Source organism: Rhincodon typus, chromosome 21 (assembly GCF_021869965.1).
Source record: "Rhincodon typus isolate 14 chromosome 21, sRhiTyp1.1, whole genome shotgun sequence".
NCBI classification, from domain to species: Eukaryota; Metazoa; Chordata; class Chondrichthyes; order Orectolobiformes; family Rhincodontidae; genus Rhincodon; species Rhincodon typus.
The window spans coordinates 45,118,779-45,136,244 of NC_063352.1; the positions used below are offsets into that span (position 1 = coordinate 45,118,779).

Sequence of the window (17,466 nt, forward strand, 5' to 3'; positions counted from 1 at the left end):
CTAGACCCTTCTTCAGAAATTTCTGAAGAAGGGTCTAGGCCCGAAACATCAGCCTTCCTGCTCGGCCTGCTGTGTTCATCCAGCTCTACACCTTATTATCTCAGATTCTCCACCATCTGCAGTTCCTGCTATCTCTAAGACAAAGAGGCTAGCTAGTTAACACTGATTACGGGAAAACGCTAAAGCTCAACCGGATTCTCACTCCTAATTCTTATGTTCTAATGGTTGGCTGGAAAAAAACATTTACACCACTTCTCTGAACTGTTTGATTGGCTATTTAAAAAAAAAGGTTACACAATCTGGTTAAATTTGAATTTGCCAATTTACAGGGCAAAACCAAATAGCAAATTAGCCCACTGTAAGACAAGGCAAATTTCTGTAATATCTTGGCATGAATATCTGGGGATGGGTTATACATATATATTTTAATATCACTTCTGAAATTTGTATTTCAAAATAGAAGTTAGTGCTTGGGTGAGCCGATTGAAATCAAATATTTCATTTGAAAGCAGATAACTTCAGAAACAGTTGATAGGAAGATGTTTACATTTTGATTTGTAATAACTAGAACAAGCACACAAGGCCATTCGATTTGTTTTCAGAATCTAGGGCTGAAAAGTTTTTTTTAAATTTAGTTCACAAGACACCAGTATCAAGTTTAGAGATAGTAAGAACTGCAGTTGCTGGAGTCAGAGACAACATAGTATGGAGCTAGAGGAACACAGCAGGCCAGGCCCTAACAAAAATAAAGACAAAATCCCCCTTGTCCTCACATATCACCCCACCAACCTCCGCATCCAACGTATCTGCCACTTCTGTCACCTACAATCCAACTCCACAGACATATTTTCCTCCTCAGCCCTACGTGCCTTTCATATGGACCGCTCTGTCCGCGATTCCCTTGTCCGGTCCACAATCCCCACTAACCCCACCACCCCCGGCACCTCTCCCTGCAACCGCAGGAAGTGCTACACCTGCCCCTGCACCTCCCCCCTCAAGGCCCAAAACAAAACCTTCCATATGAGACAGGGGTTCACCTGCACATCCATCAACATGGTCTACTGTATCCGCTGCTCCCGATGCGGCCTCCTCTACATCAGTGAGGCCAAGCGTAGACTCGGAGGCTGTTTTGTGGAGCATCTGCGCTCTGTATACAACAAACACCACCTTCTGGTCACCAGCCATTTTAACTCCCCCTCCCACTCCCTGGGTGACATGTCCATCCTGGGCCTCCTCCAGTGTCACAATGACATCACCTGCAAACTGGAGGGGCAGCACCTCATATTCCACCTACAGCCCGATGGCCTAAACATGAAATTCACCAGTTTTAAAATCTCGCCACCCCCAGCCTCATCCCATGTCCAACCCTCCCTCCTTGAACTGAACAACCTGTCCATCTTCTCACCCACCTGTCCACCCCTCCCACTTCACTTACCAATCCCCACCACTCCCTTCCTGCGCCACTCCCTATCTCTCTCTAATTTCCCAGCTCCCTTCCCCCTCTCCCATTTCTGTCCACTTTCCTGCTCCTCTAATGCTGTGTTCCTCCAGCTCCATACAGTGTCAGGTTTAGAAGCAGGTCTAATTTCTCTCCTAGGAATAGGATTCAGGGCAACACATGGAACAAGTCATCTCAGCAGAATTCTTTGTTTCTGATACTTCCAATCCAGGAGAGTTTGGTTAGAAACAGAGAAAGTTTAGACTTGTTAGAAGGTATCAGCAGATTTAAAAATCTCACCCACATTCTCCAGCAAATAAATTGTCAGTTAAGCAGAACACAACTGAAGCTCTGAATAAGAGTCACAGCAGACTCAAAACATTAACTTTGCTTCTCTCTCCACATGCGCTGAAGCTCTCTAAGATTTCATGTTTATTTCAGCTTTCAAGCATCTGCAGTGCTTTCCTTTTGTATGCTCTATCAAGGTTGATTTCATTCTGGGTTGGTTCATTATTAGTGTCATCAGCTGGAATCATAAACAAATGACTAGGAGATAACTCAAGCATTACTTAAATAGAGAAAGGAAACTAAAAACTAGCATATCAGGATTATACAGCAGTACGAAGTTCACATGGGAAAATCTTCCTTTATTAATTGTAACAGATTTATTAAGGGGTTAACAGAGAGAGTAGACAACAGAAATGCAGTAGATGCAATTTATGTAGATTTTCACAAGACCTTTAAGATGGCCCTTAGTATCCTAACGACTAAGGTTAGAGAAAATTCAGGGATAAGGGTCAAGATTGCCATCTGTCTTAATGTCAGCAAGCAATGCAGAAGTGGGAGTGCAGGATATTCAGAGTGTCTGATAATGGGAAGCAATGTCCCACAAGGATCAGCGCTCATACCACTGCTGTGCACAAACTATCACAACCATTTGGACTCTGGAAAGCACCATTTTTAACATTCTGAATGACACCAAATTAGGGAAAATTGATGAGGGCTCACTTAGATAGTAAAGCATATTAATAAATTTATAGAATGGATGAATAAATGGTAAATTAAGTCCAATCACTAAAGGATGCACATATTAACAAGGTCATTTATGAGAGATTGGATAGACTGGGGCTGTTTGCCTTGGAGGAGAGTCTGAGGAGGGACGTGAAAATTGGGGGAGGGGGGCATAAATAGGGTAAATGGGAAAAGACTTTTGCCCTTAGCGGAGGGAGCAACAACCAAATGACATACATTTAAGGTAAGGGGCAGGAGGTTTAGAGGGAAATATGCTGCAACCCTCATAACATTAAATAGTATTTAGATGTGCACTTGCGATGTCAAGGTATACAAGGCAATGGGCCAAGTGGTGGAAAATAGGATCAGAAGAGGTAGAGATAGTAGGAACTGCAGATGCTGGAGAATCTGTGATAACAAGGTGTAGAGCTGGATGACCACAGCAGGCCAGGCAGCATCAGAAGAATGCTCTGATGCTGCCTGGCCTGCTGTGTTCATCCACCTCTACACCTTGTTATCTCAGAACGGGTACTCTTTTTATTTGGATTGACACAAACTTAAAGGGCCGATAGACCTCTACGTCTCTATAAAAAAAAGTGCCAGTTTTCAATTGCATAGGGGTAGAACTGAAATTTGTGACAATATGTTAAACCTGTACCAAACCTTAGTTAGATCACATTTAGCATATCATGTACATTACTAATGTGACTTGCATTCAATCCTATCTATATTTTGATGAACATTTGTCAGCAGCATATGTACATAATAAGTTTGTATATTTTTCTGGAAAGGTATAGATCTGGCCAGCAGATTATAAAAAAGGGTAGAGGGGCACTGGACAGTGTGCAGTTATTACAGGCATAAGTATATAGACCAGGAAAATAATGAACAGACTGGATATATCTTTCTTCTTTGAAAATAAAAGGGGAGAGGTAATAGTTCTCTCTTAAAATCTTGGAAGGTTTGATAAGTGGATAGAGAGAATGTTTCCTCTCGTGGTCACCAACGTAACTAGAGATGAATGTCAAATAGTCACCAAGAAACTGAATAAAATCCAAAAGGACTACGGTAAATCAGGAACAAAAACAGAAGTTGCTGGAAAAGCTCAGCAGGTCTTGCAGCATCTGTGAAGAAAAAAATCAGAATTAACGTTTTGGGTCCAGTGACCCTGCCTCAGAACTGGAAGCAGTTCACTAGACCCGAAATGTTAACTCTGATTTTTTTTCTTCACAGGTGCTGCCAGATCTGCTGAGCTTTTCCAGCAACTTCTGTTTTTGTACCAAGAAACTGAATTTCTTTGCCCAGAATGCTGAGAGTATGGAACTTGCAAGCTCAGAGCTGGTGAATAGAATGGACATATTGAGGAGGCTTGACAAGTATAAGAACTCCAATTATGCACCAGATGCTTGAAAGACCTACAACATTTTTGTAAAGTTAGAACTTTATTTCTTCTAGTCTCTTGTCAAGGACTAGTATTTGAACTTGACACCTTTGCTGTTCTGTACACCTCAGCTTCCCACTGTTGTTACCCTTTAGAAACTACAAGCAAGCAAGTGCCTTAAATGTAGGGGCATTGGTGAACAGGTTTCTACAGAAGAGAATGAGAGTAATTAGGTTAAGTTGAACAGCAGATCAATACCTTTCCAGAACTGGATACAAGTCACATTAGTGCATGGGAACAGCAGAGTAGTGCGAGGCTGAAGATTTACAACACCAACATAATGGAATTAAATGAATTAGTTGAAGATTCCTTTCATAAACAAATGGATAGACAAAGTTAAACAAATTTAAATTGAGAAAAAAATGTGATTCAAGCTCATGAAGAAAAATATTTTGAACTGCTCTGTGCTTCACAAATAATGACTATTCCACAATCAGATATAGTTATATTAAATAAACTCAAATTAAAGATTCCTCTATATTTCAGAGATCTGCATTGACATCAGCACATCATATGCGACACTGCGAAGCTTCTGCTGGTAAATCTGAAATAGTGACAAATCATGCTGTAATTGTCATTCATCAGGTTTCTAAGGACGTGAATTCAAAGGAAAGACACAACCAACTCCAAAACTTTATTTTGTAGTTTTGGTAACTGCTAAGTGATTTGGCTCCATTAAACACTCCTCCTAAAGCAAATGGAGGCTTGTATTTACAACTGGTGCTGAAACAAACTCCAGCAATTCTGAAATTGAAGGATGGTCAAGTTTTGTTCCTTGGGAATTCAGATCTTAAGGCACAAGCCGGTCTCATTGTTTAAAAAAAAACTGAACGAGAAAATGCAACTGAAGAGAATTGATGTATTTAAAAATAAATCTTAAAGACACAGCAAAGTAAGGATTACACTCCATGCTTTGTATCCTGAAGCAATTTAGAAAGCAATGCCATTGTGCTCCATTGATAGTAAGCATTATCTACTTTGGGACAGGCTTCAGCCTACTATTAAGTCAGATACTATTTTCAAGATATTTGAATAATTTAATAATATTGAGGCAAGTGTGAATTTAACCATTTCCCTTTATTGATGAGAACACTTTCATCAAAGGTTTCTTTCTTTAAAAAAAAGAAACATGACTTTTTTTCATCATTCTCAGTATGTAAAATGAAATTGGAATGTTTTTATTGACATGTACAAAGGAAAGATTATCGGAAAAAAGAAAACTCATTTCACTCTAAACTTTGGAAAAGTGTTAAAAAACAAATTGCATGTAGGTTTTATTGATGATTAGTGCACTAAGAGCGAGTACATCTTAATTACTTTCACTAATCAAATCAATTCCATCCTGTAACTTGTTAAATGTAAAACTTAAAACAAAAATGCTTATATTTCTAGAGACTGTCAATGAACAAACCTTTCAAAATAAAACACCAGAGTCTGTAAAGTCTTAAAACTGATATGCAGCACAATAAGATGCTGTTAAAATTATCAGGAAAATCCCAAATGTTTTTGAACTTGCTTCTACTGTAAACAGCACAGTAAAATCTGTAATAGTAAGTCTATGGTTGTTGCCCCTGATCCTGAGCATGCAACAAAAAATATTACAACTAAAAGCCTTGTAAGCATTAGGAGATATATAAGTTGGAACGTTGTATTTTTACAGTTCATAAAAAAAGTCATATGAAATGGTGATATTCGAATGGATTACAATCAATGCTTGCTGCCATTTTATTACATTTAGCACTGCATTTAGTCTAGAAGATTACGCATTGCTGGCAGATCCAAGGTATACTGCAAGTTGCATTTTGTTGTGGGTTACACTGAGCCAGGCTCAACTGGTTAAATTTTAACACTTGAAGATTGGTGGCAGCAGAAAGCTTTTTTTGATAATGAATGGATTTCAAATAAATTTATGAAATGTCAGTGAACTGAGGGCACTTCAAATCTGATTTGAATAAGGCTGGAGTAAAAGGTCACACAGCAAGAAATCCAAGTGCTACAGTTTCTCCCCACTCCAACTCCCTATTCGCTTGCATTGAGAACTTGACTTATATTGTCATTCTTGTCAGAATACTCACCAGAAGCAACCCTAAAGTGATGCAAAACGATGGTGTGAAAGCAGACTCTGGTGATAACTAGTGTTGATCTCAATTAAAATTATTTTAATTGTTCAAATGATAATTGTTTTACTTGCAGAAATGTTTACCCCTCAAGAATTATACATTCCCCCCCAAAAATTGAAATGTTCCTAACAAATTGACCTCAAAGCAAGTTCGCTGTCTATTTTTTATCTTCAGCTTCAATGAACCTTTGCTGCAATATAATTTGCAGATGAAAATACTCAGAACCATGACATGCCAATTAGCTTTTAGATTAATAAAGTTAGTTTCACAAAATTATCAGGAGGATTTTTTAAATGAAAAAAAGTCAACCAGGAAAAATACACACGATTTGTCATCACCCCTTGTCCGTTACAATTTTGACATAAGAACTACAGAAAGCCTGAAAGATAGCATAACATTTGTTGTTTCTATAATTCTCTCACTGAAATTGCAACAATAAAAAGGTGAATTCTTAGTGAAATCAAACACTTATGTAGCCAGGTACCCACATATCCCATTGGGGAGACGTAAATTTATTCAGTTTTATTACAGGGTGGTGACTAAACTACTGACAGGTACTTAGAAAGCCTAAAGTTGCTTTGTTCCATGCTAGTTCAAAAGATAACTTTAAAAGAAAATATATGGACTCACTTATTTTAATATTCATAAATAAACTGAATCTGGACAAAGGCTGTAACACTACTGAAAAACAATATATATCGCCAGCTACAGAAATCTAATACTTTCTCTGCCAATGAGAAGTTTTTAAATGGCAGAAATCATATAAACATGGGAAAATTCAAAGAAGGCTGAAAGAATGTTGTCAGGTTTAGAGCTTTACATTAACTATTTTAGTTCAGTCAACAGTTCAAATTTCACCAGCTTCCCTTTCTTCTGGACTTGCTGCATTAAATTCTGACTTCCCATTTGTACTCTCATGTTTCCTTTCTGAAGAACTCTTCTCCTTTCGATCCTTATCTCTTGATTTTCCCCTAGGAGATCGATCCCTTGAAGACCTTGAAAAACAACACTATTATTTAATACAAACCACCAGCATTTCAGCTTCCACAACGACCCATAACGTAAATTCTCCAACGGGTGAAGTAAGGAACTACATTAAACAACTCCAGATTCAATTCCGATGCAAGCCAGCATCAGCTTCTGGGTCCAGACATTAAAATTACACAGGAATCACTTTTTAATCATTATCAAGGAAGTGCTGAAAAATGCTCGTGGACGTTGATTAAATGATTGACTTGGCTTTCATGCCTTATCCACTCATCTTCAGATGGTTGAATAGTTACACCACAGGAAAGAAAGGCTCAGAAATGGTAGAATTGATTGGAATAATTGGGGCAAAGACCACATAATTAAAATTTGAAATAGAGAGAGAAGAAAAATAAATGGAGAGGGGAAAATAAAGTCGACAGAGGGACTGTTCAAGACATGTTTTAAAGTAAAAATTGTGTTTTTATTTGTTTTAACTCCATGCAGAATATTATTGTAATAAAGCTACTCTCAACATTGATATGGTTATCTATTACACTAAAAACAGCGAGTGGTCCTGGATTTAAAGGAACTGTACCAGTTAACAGTTTCTGAACAAGGAATGCCCACAGAGGAAGTTTTTTTTTTTAACCTCTTCAGTGCACTTTGAAAAGATTCAGAAATCCCTCCCTATTAAAAAAACCGTTGTGAGACATGGCAAAGCATCAAATAAGCGATTGCTCCCCAACTTACTGAGTTATTTCTTGTTTGAACTACTTGATTTTGACAACGAAACATTGACTCCGAGTAGTGCAATTATTGATGACGACCTACAGAATAATGGATACCTGAGTCTGATTACAGAATGGTAGCTTCTTAAAATGTTTAACTGCACAAAGAGCAGCGAATATAGCTTGAATTCACTCCCAAACCCTTGCCTCCTCAATCCTTCGCTCCACCTGCCTAGTCACCCTTTTTTTCTGTTCCCCTTCAATCAGATTTTTCGACCCCTGTATACATTACCTATGCTCTGGGTTCTCTCCTTCGGCTGCTATGTCCTCTCCCTTCCTCACCACCCCCTCCTTCCCCCCAGTCACCTACCCCATAACTACTCCACTCCCACGTTTCATTCCCCTTGCCATCTCCTGATTTTTTTCTCTTTCTCCCACTTCCTTACTACTTTTCCTCCATCTCCATCCATTCTCCCCAATTAACTCCATTATACCCCATCCTTTGCTTGATCTGGGGGGAAAAAACCCTCTTTTACCTGTGTGCAAGGTCAATGTTAAATCACAAAACTGGCAAAAAGTGACACCCAGGCATTACTGCGTCCTGAGCATCTAAGGAACACAGTGCAACACATGGTAAGAACTATAAATCTATGTCTCATAACAGAAAATTCTTCTCAATGGAATGTAAGCATTGAAGCACATCATTGACCAAAAACAACTTGCATTGAAGATCTTGACAAATGAAGTTGAGATCAGAGAGTTAGGTAATCTAATCAGTTTATAAAAAACATTTGCTTGCTTTAAGTATTGCTGGGCTTCACCCCTTTTTTTAAAAAAATAAACTACCAGTCACCAAACTGTATTCAAGCATTTTAGCACAAGCATCAAGTCTGCCATTTTGAAAGGGTAATTTTTTTTGTTGTAAATAGTGTTTAGAGGCTTATAAGTACAGCTAATCACAAATCATTTCTTAAATCACAACAGCCTAATTAAAAATGATCTGTGCTTGTGATAAAACTTTACCCATATTTCTGTAATTACATTTCTTGTAGGCAAGGTTAAAAAAGACAATCCAAAACGTATGACAATACAAACAAAACCATCACTATAATCTTGTCGCTCTCAGAGGAAAGGAAATTGATTCAAAATAATGCTTTACAATTCCAGGAGTATAGAAAGTGTAGTGGAACAGCTGAAGCACTGCAAGAATTACAAATCTCCAAGTGGAAAATACAATGCATCACACATTAAAGATGATCAAGCTGATCAGTCTTTCAATTACTTAGATCAGAACAACAATTTTGCCAACATTTTACAGACATAACCAGTGTTCAGGTTCACTGTATACAGACTCCTAATCTCAACAATAGAAATGAATTCAAATGAACCTGTACCTGTCTGTACAGGTCATAGTAATTAAAAAAAAGGTGATAACCACTGCAGTCTCAACAAGAGAATTACTAAATTACTATTGTAATGATTTATAATGATATTCCAGAAATTTAATTTGATTCAAAAATTTCACCAGTCTTACTTATGCTTCGAACTCCGCTCCCTGCTTTTGTCTCTTGAACTGCGACAGTGTCCTCTGCTGCGACTATGTGAACGGGACCTGTGCCTTCGGCGCCTGTCACGGTCTCTGGATCTGGATCTTGATTTACGCCGCTCATGGCTGGGGGAACCCGAACGTTTTCGCCTGTGATCACGTGATCTTGATCTGTGAGCATTTTTAAAGTATGAATTAACTGATAATTAAATTTGTAACGTGGAGACATAGAAAAACATTTCCAGCATCACTTGAAGGAACGTTGATTTGTGTAGGGAGAGCAGAAAAATACAATATTAAACAGTGACAAATTATTACATGTTGGCAGGCAGCAGCATTTGTTTATCCTTGTAACACAAGGATGCAAAACAAAAACATGCAGGTACTGCAATTAGAAAGGCAAATAGTATGTCATTCTTTTCTACAATAAGATTGGCCTACAAAATTATGGAACTCTTTCTGCAATGCAGGATTTTGATCAGACCACATCTGGAGAACGGTGTATAACTTTGATCTCTATACCGAAAAGGGATTAAGGGTTTATTAATTTATGGGACAAGAGATGCGTGTGTATGTGCACATACGTGTACGCACGTGGCAGGTTTGATGGGGGTGCTGGAAACATGACAGTCCAATGAAAAGTCCGCTAAGATAGCCCTCCCTCGCTTCACTTGAATTGAGATGGGCAATCCATCAAGACACACAAGATTCTGAAAAGACACTGAGCAGCTCTGACAAATGCAGAATTAAAGATCAGTTTCAGCATGAGGGCTATTCCCAATTGAGACAAGGAGAAACTTTTTCACTCGGTTGAGTAGCTGGAATTATCAACCCCAAAGCAATGGTCGTGGAAATTATTCAAGACAGAGGTCAATATATTTCTAGACTCAAAAGAAATAAAGGGTCAAAGGAATCAGGCGAGAAAGTGAAGATGAAATTGAGAGTCAAGATTTTACTGAGGTGAGGAACAGATTCACAAGGTCCCGTGGTTTGTTCCTATTTCTTTAAGTCGGGCAGCTCAAATGAAAGAACTTGAACTTGCAATGAGCAGGGTGCAGACTCGAGTATTAAAACTGAATTCTTATCCGTGCACAGTGCTTTCACATGTAAAAATTTAAATGAAGTCTTAATCAAACAAACATCAGGCACACAAGTTTTTCGGTTTGAAAGAAGAGCTTTAATTATTGAACTCTCAGTGTGACAGTGCAATGCGGGAGGCAGTGGCATAATGGTATGGTCACTGGATTGGAAATCCAAAAAATACAGGCTAACATACTGTGGAATTAGGTTTGAATCCCTCCATGGCAGATTGTAGAATTTCAATTCAATAAAATTCTGGAATTAAAAACATCTAATGATGACCATGAAAATATTGAAAACCCATCTGGTTCACTAATGTCCTTCAGGGATGGAAAAGTACCATCCTCACTCGGTTTGGCCAACTCCAGTACCACAGTAATGTGGTTGACTCCTAAATGCCCTGTGAAACTGCTTAGCAAGCCATTCAGTTGAATCACTCACTAAAAAGTCTCAAAAAAAAAGTGAATGAAATCGGATGTGCAACCTGGCATCGACAAAGGCAATGGAAACAACTATGTTAAACACGGAGACAACACAGTGTGGAGCTGGAGGAACACAGCAGGCCAGGCAGCATCAGAGGAGCAGGAACGTTGATGTTTCGGGTTCCGACCCGAAATGTTAACCTTCCTGCTCCTCTGATGCTGCCTGGCCTGCTGTGTTTCTCCAGTTCCAGACTGTGTTGTGTCTGAATCCAGCATCTGCAGTTCTAGCTATTGGTGTTAAACTCAGTCCTGACAAACCTGCAGAGTTCTCCTGATTGACATCTGGGATCAACTGACAAACTGGGAAAGCTACCCAACTGACGAGTCAAGTAACAACCCAACATAGTCATACTCTCAGAATTATACTTTACACACAATGTCACTGGCAAGGCCATTGCCTCCCCTGGGTATAACCTCTCCCACCAGCAGGACAGACCTACCAGAGGTGGCGACACAGTGGGTATACAGGTGAAGAGTTGCCCGGGAAGTCCTCAGCACGGAGTCTGGACTCCATGAAATGTCACAGCATCAGGTCAACATGCCTAAGAAAATCTGTTAAATATCATCATGTACCATCACCACATACCTGATCAATGCTGCATCATACTGAATACCACAAGGAGGAAGCACTGAGGTGACATGGGCATAGAGCATACTTTGGGTGGTCGATTTCAATGTTTGCCAGAGAGTGTGGCTCAGCAGGACATAGCTACCAGCTTGGGTCTGTGGCAGGTGGTGAAGGAACCAAAAGAGAAAAACATACTTGAACTCATCCTCACACCTCCCTGTTGCAGATGTAACCAGTCATGATAGTATTGCTAAGCGTGACCACCACACAGTCCTCGTGCAGTCAAAATCCGGTCTTCACATTGAGAATAGCCTCCGTTGTGTTGTGTGGCACTACCACCATGCGAAATGAGATAGACTGAAAAAATTGAGCAACTCAAGACTGGGCATCCATGAGGCGCTGTGGGCCATCAACAGGAACAGAACTGTGCTCAATAGAAATCTGCAACCTCATTAACATACCCCCACTCTACCACCACCAGCAAGCCAGGGGATCTACCACGGTTCAACGGAGAATGCAGAAGGCCACATCTGAATCCGCACTAGGCTTAACTAAAAAGGTGTCAACATGGTGAAGCTACAAAAAAGGACTATTTACATGTCAAACAGCATGAACAAATGATAGGGCAAAGCTGTTCCACAACCAAAAGATCAGATCCAAACTCTGCAGTCCTGCTAGTCATGAGTGATGGTGGACAAGTAATTAATCACTGGGAGGAGGATGCTCCACAAATATCCCTGTCCTCAGTAATGGGAGAGTCCAGCACATCAGTGGAAAAGACAGAAGCATTCACAACAACCTTCAGCCAGAATTGCTGAGTGGATGATCCATCTTGGCCTCTTCCAGAGATCCCCAGCATCACAAATGTCAGTCTTCAGGCAACTGGGTTTACACAATTTCATGATGCAGTTTACAGTTGGAGGCACTGGAGCCTGACAACATTCCAGCAAAAGTACCGAAGACTGGTGCTACAGAACATACCATGTCCCAAAGCCAAGCTGTTCCTATATAGCTACAACACTAACATCTACCTGACAATGTGAAAAATTGCCCAGGTATGTCCTGCGTACAATAGACAAGACAAATCCAACTTGGTCAATTACCAGCTGATTAGTCAATTCTCGATGATCATTAAAAACAGTGATAGAAGGCGTCATCAACAGTGCTATCACGCAACACTTGATCATCAAAAACCTGCTCACTGACACTCAGTTTGGCTTTCCTGATTTGGTCACCTGATTGTATAAATAGAACAGCTGAATTTGAGGAGAGGGGAGATTGATTGCCCATAACATCAAGGCTGCATTTGACGGAGGAGGGCATCAAGTAACCCTAGCAAACTATAGTCAGGGGGAATCGAGGGAAACATTCTACTAGTTGGGAGTCAGACCTAGCACAAAGGAAGACAGTTGTTGTTTGAAGGCAGTCATCTCAGCTCCAGGTCATCTCTGCAGGAATTAATCTAGGCCCAATCATCTCAGCTGCTTCTTCAGTGACAAGAGCAGGGATGTTTATTGATGATTGCACAATGTTTAGAACCAATCATGACTCCTCAGATGCTGAAGCAGTCCATATTCAAATGCAGCAGGACCAGAACATTGTCCAGGTTTGGCTGACAAGTGGCAAGTAACATTCGTACCACACAAGTACCAGGCAATAACAATCTCCGAAAAGAAAAGAATCTAAGCACAACCCCTTGACATTCAATGGCACTACCAATAATGAATTTCTCACTAACATCACTGCGTTTAGCATGGACCAGAAACAGGTTTCGACCAGTCATATAAATCCCATGGCTACAAAGAATAGTTTACAGCCTAGGAACCCTGAAGTGAGTAATTCACTTCCTGACTTCCCCAGCCCTAGCCATCATCTACAAGGCGCAAGTCAGGAGTATCATTAAATACTCCCCAGTTGTCCTGATGAGGGCAGCTCCAAAAACATGAGAAGCTTTACACCATCCAGGACAGAGCGGCCCACTTGATTGTTTAAAATTCGAAGCTTGCACTTTTAGGAGACTTATGTCAAAGGATGCACTTTTCAATGCAACTGATCTTTGGGATACTGCCACACTTTAGACCCTACAGTATCTTTTTTAAAAAGATCTATACAGGACCTATCACTTAAACAGCTTTACAGTCAATTAAGTACTTTTGAAAAGTAGTTACTTCTGCAATACAAGAAACGCGACAGGCAATTTACATACTGCAAGTTCTGAGCAACGTGATAGTGACCACATAATCATAATTTTTGATGTGTTGATTGAGGGATACATATTAACTCGTGTCCTAGCTAAGTCACCTGCTCTTTTTTTCTAGATTGGCAATGGGATTCTTTTTGTCTACTTGACACTGCAGTTGGGCTGTGGTTTAATATTCAACTAAAAAAATAGCATCCTGGCAATACAGCTCTTGCTCAGTAGACCACTGGAGTGTCAGCATAGATTGTTGAGCTCAAGACTTGCAATGGGACTTGAATACAGTCTTTTCAAAAATTTCACGTCAACTGCATAAATGTTATTTTACCATATAATAGACATACCTCTTGCGATCCCTGCTACGTGATCTGGACCTGTAAGGTAATGTTTAATATTTTAATCAGAGAACTATACTGGGCAGTATATATAGCCTAACATCTTGCATTGCATCTTAGAAAACCCATTTCAGAGTATGATCAATAATAAAGATTAATCATACAAAAATCCATTTTTTCTTCCACAAAACATTTTAGCAATGGACCAAGTGAGGAGCATCCAAAAATGCTTCTCACGTTTAATTTCTGTACAAGTTGTGATCAAGTTGGATTTGTGCTTCAAATTCCTATGCAATTTAACTTACTTCCTTTTCATCCTTTCTTCTTTTTCCCTTTCTTCTCGCCTCCTTAAGCGCTCCTGATTTCTTTTTTCTTGCTTCTCTGCAACAATTTTCTATAAATGCAAACAAAGGAGGAAATGAGAATCTTGAAACATTTACCTGGTAGGAAATATTTTAATTACATTAATTTTAAAGATAAACGCACCCATATAATGATGACTTGGAAATTTTCTCCAAGCAAAGTAAATAATTACATACTACATTAGTTATTTTCAACTTAAAATATATCAGAAATATTGAAAACTGCTTTGTAAATATACATCCCAAAAATACAACTGCGCATTTTTACTCTTTCCAGCACAGAAAGATCTCAAAATTACCTTCAAATGATCTAACTTCTCCCGGATTTGAATAAACCCCAAGTGCAGTTTGCCCCCAAAGTGATCAGCAAGCCGACGATCATTATCATGCAGACCCAGATATGCAGAACAAATTTCACAGACACGCAACTTCTGTTGTTGAAAGCTAGAAGCGGGCATTGAATTCCTATATTCATCCTGCAAAAAACAAGAAATAGAAGAACTTCATTAAATCTTCCTTGAATTTTAATCTAGCCAAACATCTGAAAACATCTTCCCTTCTGCATTTAAAATTTGTTGTCTGTGATGACAGAAATACCAGCCTGTAACTCATGGGGGAAAAACCCAAAATGCAAGCGTTTACAGGAACTTTGAAAGAACAAAACCAATCAAGAACCTTTTACACAAAATCACATTCTTTTAACTGTTGGAACATTCATAGCACACTAGATTAATTCTGGAAAAATCAATGTTATCGTTTGCACAAAATTACTGATTTTCAAGACTTTCTTCTAGTAAAAAGCGGGTGTAGCCTTACACTGAATTATTTAAGAACAAGAAACAAAGAGGTGTATTTCCAAGTGCAGTTTGTGGTTTGCATGACAAAGCCTTGTGTAAATGCACATCCTTTCTTGCAAAGGTGTTTAAAAAGATGGAGCTTCGATATAACTGGTAATCTGGAAAATTACTTTGTAATTTTGTGCTTTCATTTACAATACTTGCAAAGAGAAATTATAGATTAAGTAAATGGATGAAACCATGACAAATGGATTTTAATGCAGGCAAGTGAAAAGTCATCTACTTTGGAGTTAAAAACAATGGAATTCAATACCTTCTGAATGGTGAAAAGCAAGAATCAGTGGAGGTCAAGAGATACTTGGAGGTCGAATAGATAGGTTAAAATATGTTGAATAGGATCAGAAAATGATTTAAAACGTAAATGGACACTATCTTTTCTAATCAGAGCACTAGAATACATGGGTGTACAAAGCTTTGATTAATGTACACCTGGAGAGAATCAAAGGTTTACCAGAATCACACCTACACTGCAAGGGTATATTATGACGGGACTTTGAGCAAACTAGCAATTTAGAAGGTTAAGGGGTGACTTGATCGAAGTTTTAACATATGGGAACAGATTGAGCAAGTTGTGAGAACTTGTCTCTGGTAATTGGGATGTACTGGACTAAAAACATAACCAAAAAAATCAGAGTCAAACCTTTCTGGCGTAAAGTTAGGGAACTCTTCATGCACAAAAAATGGCAAAAGCTTATAACTCGCTGACAATTGTGAATGTTAAATCTGAGATTGATATATTGGTAAGTATTGAAAGATAGGACATTAGATTGCATGTCAAGCAATGTTTTAATGAATGACAGAACAGGTTTTGAGGGGCTGTACTTGGAATCTTAAGTTCTAAAGACAGATGCTTAATTTAAAAAGCACTAAATTCAGCAAAAACTATAAACATACAACTGATTAATCAAACCATAAAGCAACAAGTCAAACTAATAGATTTAAAAAACTCAATTATTTTTCTCAATTTGCATATTTGTCATTTTCTTCAAAATTCCATCTTTCATAATCCTCAAAATTCACAAGGTAAGATTCTGAAGGTGTAAATTTATTTTGCTCAAGTTTACAGGGGTGCTGATGATAAGTTGCCAGTATCAAATGTCATCATGACAGTGACAAAAAAAGACTTAAAATTTTCAAATTCCATTATCTGTTTCAGCCCAGTCAATGCCTGTGCTTACACTCCATTTCAGTATCTTCTGCTCTCTAAACCTACCATTGAAACCATCTATTCTGTTCCCATTCAAGTCTATCTAGTTTCCACTCAAATACAACTGAAATGAATAGTTACACCGATGTCAGTACACTGGTAGGGTAGACCCCAAGCTCTAATCAACAGCCAATGCAAGTTTATCACAAGTTCCTTACTTTTCAAATCTCTCACACTTGATTTACTTTTTTCCTCTAAGTAGCTCTGTTAACTTGTGCTGCAACTTTTAAGTGATTTATGCTTTTATGCTGCAAAATCTCTTGTTCATTTGCTAAACTTAAGAAATAAGTGGCTGCCTTGCTCCTCCAGCCTAAGATGGTTTACTTCATTAATGTTTAACTTCATTTGCCAATTTTGTTCACCACTCAATTTCATTATTGATTATCTCACTCCAATTTGAGTTCATCCACAAATTGAGAAATTGGGTTTTCACACAAATTAAGAGCTACATAAAGGCCAAAAAGAGTACAGACATCTAATAATGTGCAATTCCTACATGCATGAATCCAGACTATCAGGAAGAAGTGTAGAAGAGAGAACACAGATGCCCAATATCAGTTCTAATATAGTAGATAAACTTTCAGCTATCCATTAACAGATCTTTTAAAAACATCGAAAAACAGTACTTACCTCTGCTTCCCTTTTTTTTGTACGTACTCTTTCTACTTCTTGCATGACCTTCTGAGATTCTTCCACATTTCCTTCAGCCCCAAGTTGTTCAGCTTTAGCCAAAAGCTTTCCTATTTCTTCATTCAGTTCATGCACTCTTTCTGCCTATAAAACAAATGCAAAATCCTAGAATTTCAAGCCTTACAACACAGATAAAAGTTGGAGATTGTTTGCAAGAGCACTTCAAGGCCACATTTTGTGTACACTTTTATGAGGAAATTTGAAATCCATGGCTGAATACTTTAAGGAGATTCATGACAGGGTGTTGAACATTGGCTCTTGAGCCACATGCTACCTCATCTCATTAGGTTGATGATGAATTACGAAATTCTGCTGCGGTTTTCAGAGGCGCTACAAAGTGAGCAGCATCAACTTTAAGCGAATTTGTTTCAATTTACACAAACTTTTACCAACGTTAAGTTTTATATATGGTACTGGTTGCACTAAATATAAACA

General features: G+C 38.7%; 2 protein-coding genes across 2 annotated transcripts in view; one reads left to right on the top strand and one right to left on the bottom strand.

The window, feature by feature from the left end:
• The window catches only part of LOC125485691 (protein KATNIP homolog), a 55,596-nt gene extending 51,737 nt beyond the window's left edge, over nt 1-3,859 (top strand). The window contains exon 16 of the mRNA XM_048609758.1: nt 3,755-3,859. Coding sequence (XP_048465715.1) covers nt 3,755-3,859 — 105 coding nt within the window. The remainder of the gene's footprint in view (nt 1-3,754) is intronic.
• Nucleotides 3,860-4,948: 1,089 nt separating this feature from the next.
• Nucleotides 4,949-17,241, bottom strand: LOC109936726 (LUC7-like (S. cerevisiae)). Its single transcript, XM_048609759.1, has 7 exons — nt 17,215-17,241; nt 16,972-17,115; nt 14,577-14,753; nt 14,221-14,309; nt 13,925-13,954; nt 9,242-9,424; nt 4,949-7,005 (listed from the first exon to the last, which is right to left on the bottom strand). Exons 1-7 carry the CDS (start codon nt 17,239-17,241, stop codon nt 6,858-6,860), a joined length of 798 nt encoding a protein of 265 aa, XP_048465716.1. The 3' UTR covers nt 4,949-6,857.
• Nucleotides 17,242-17,466: the final 225 nt, after the last annotated feature.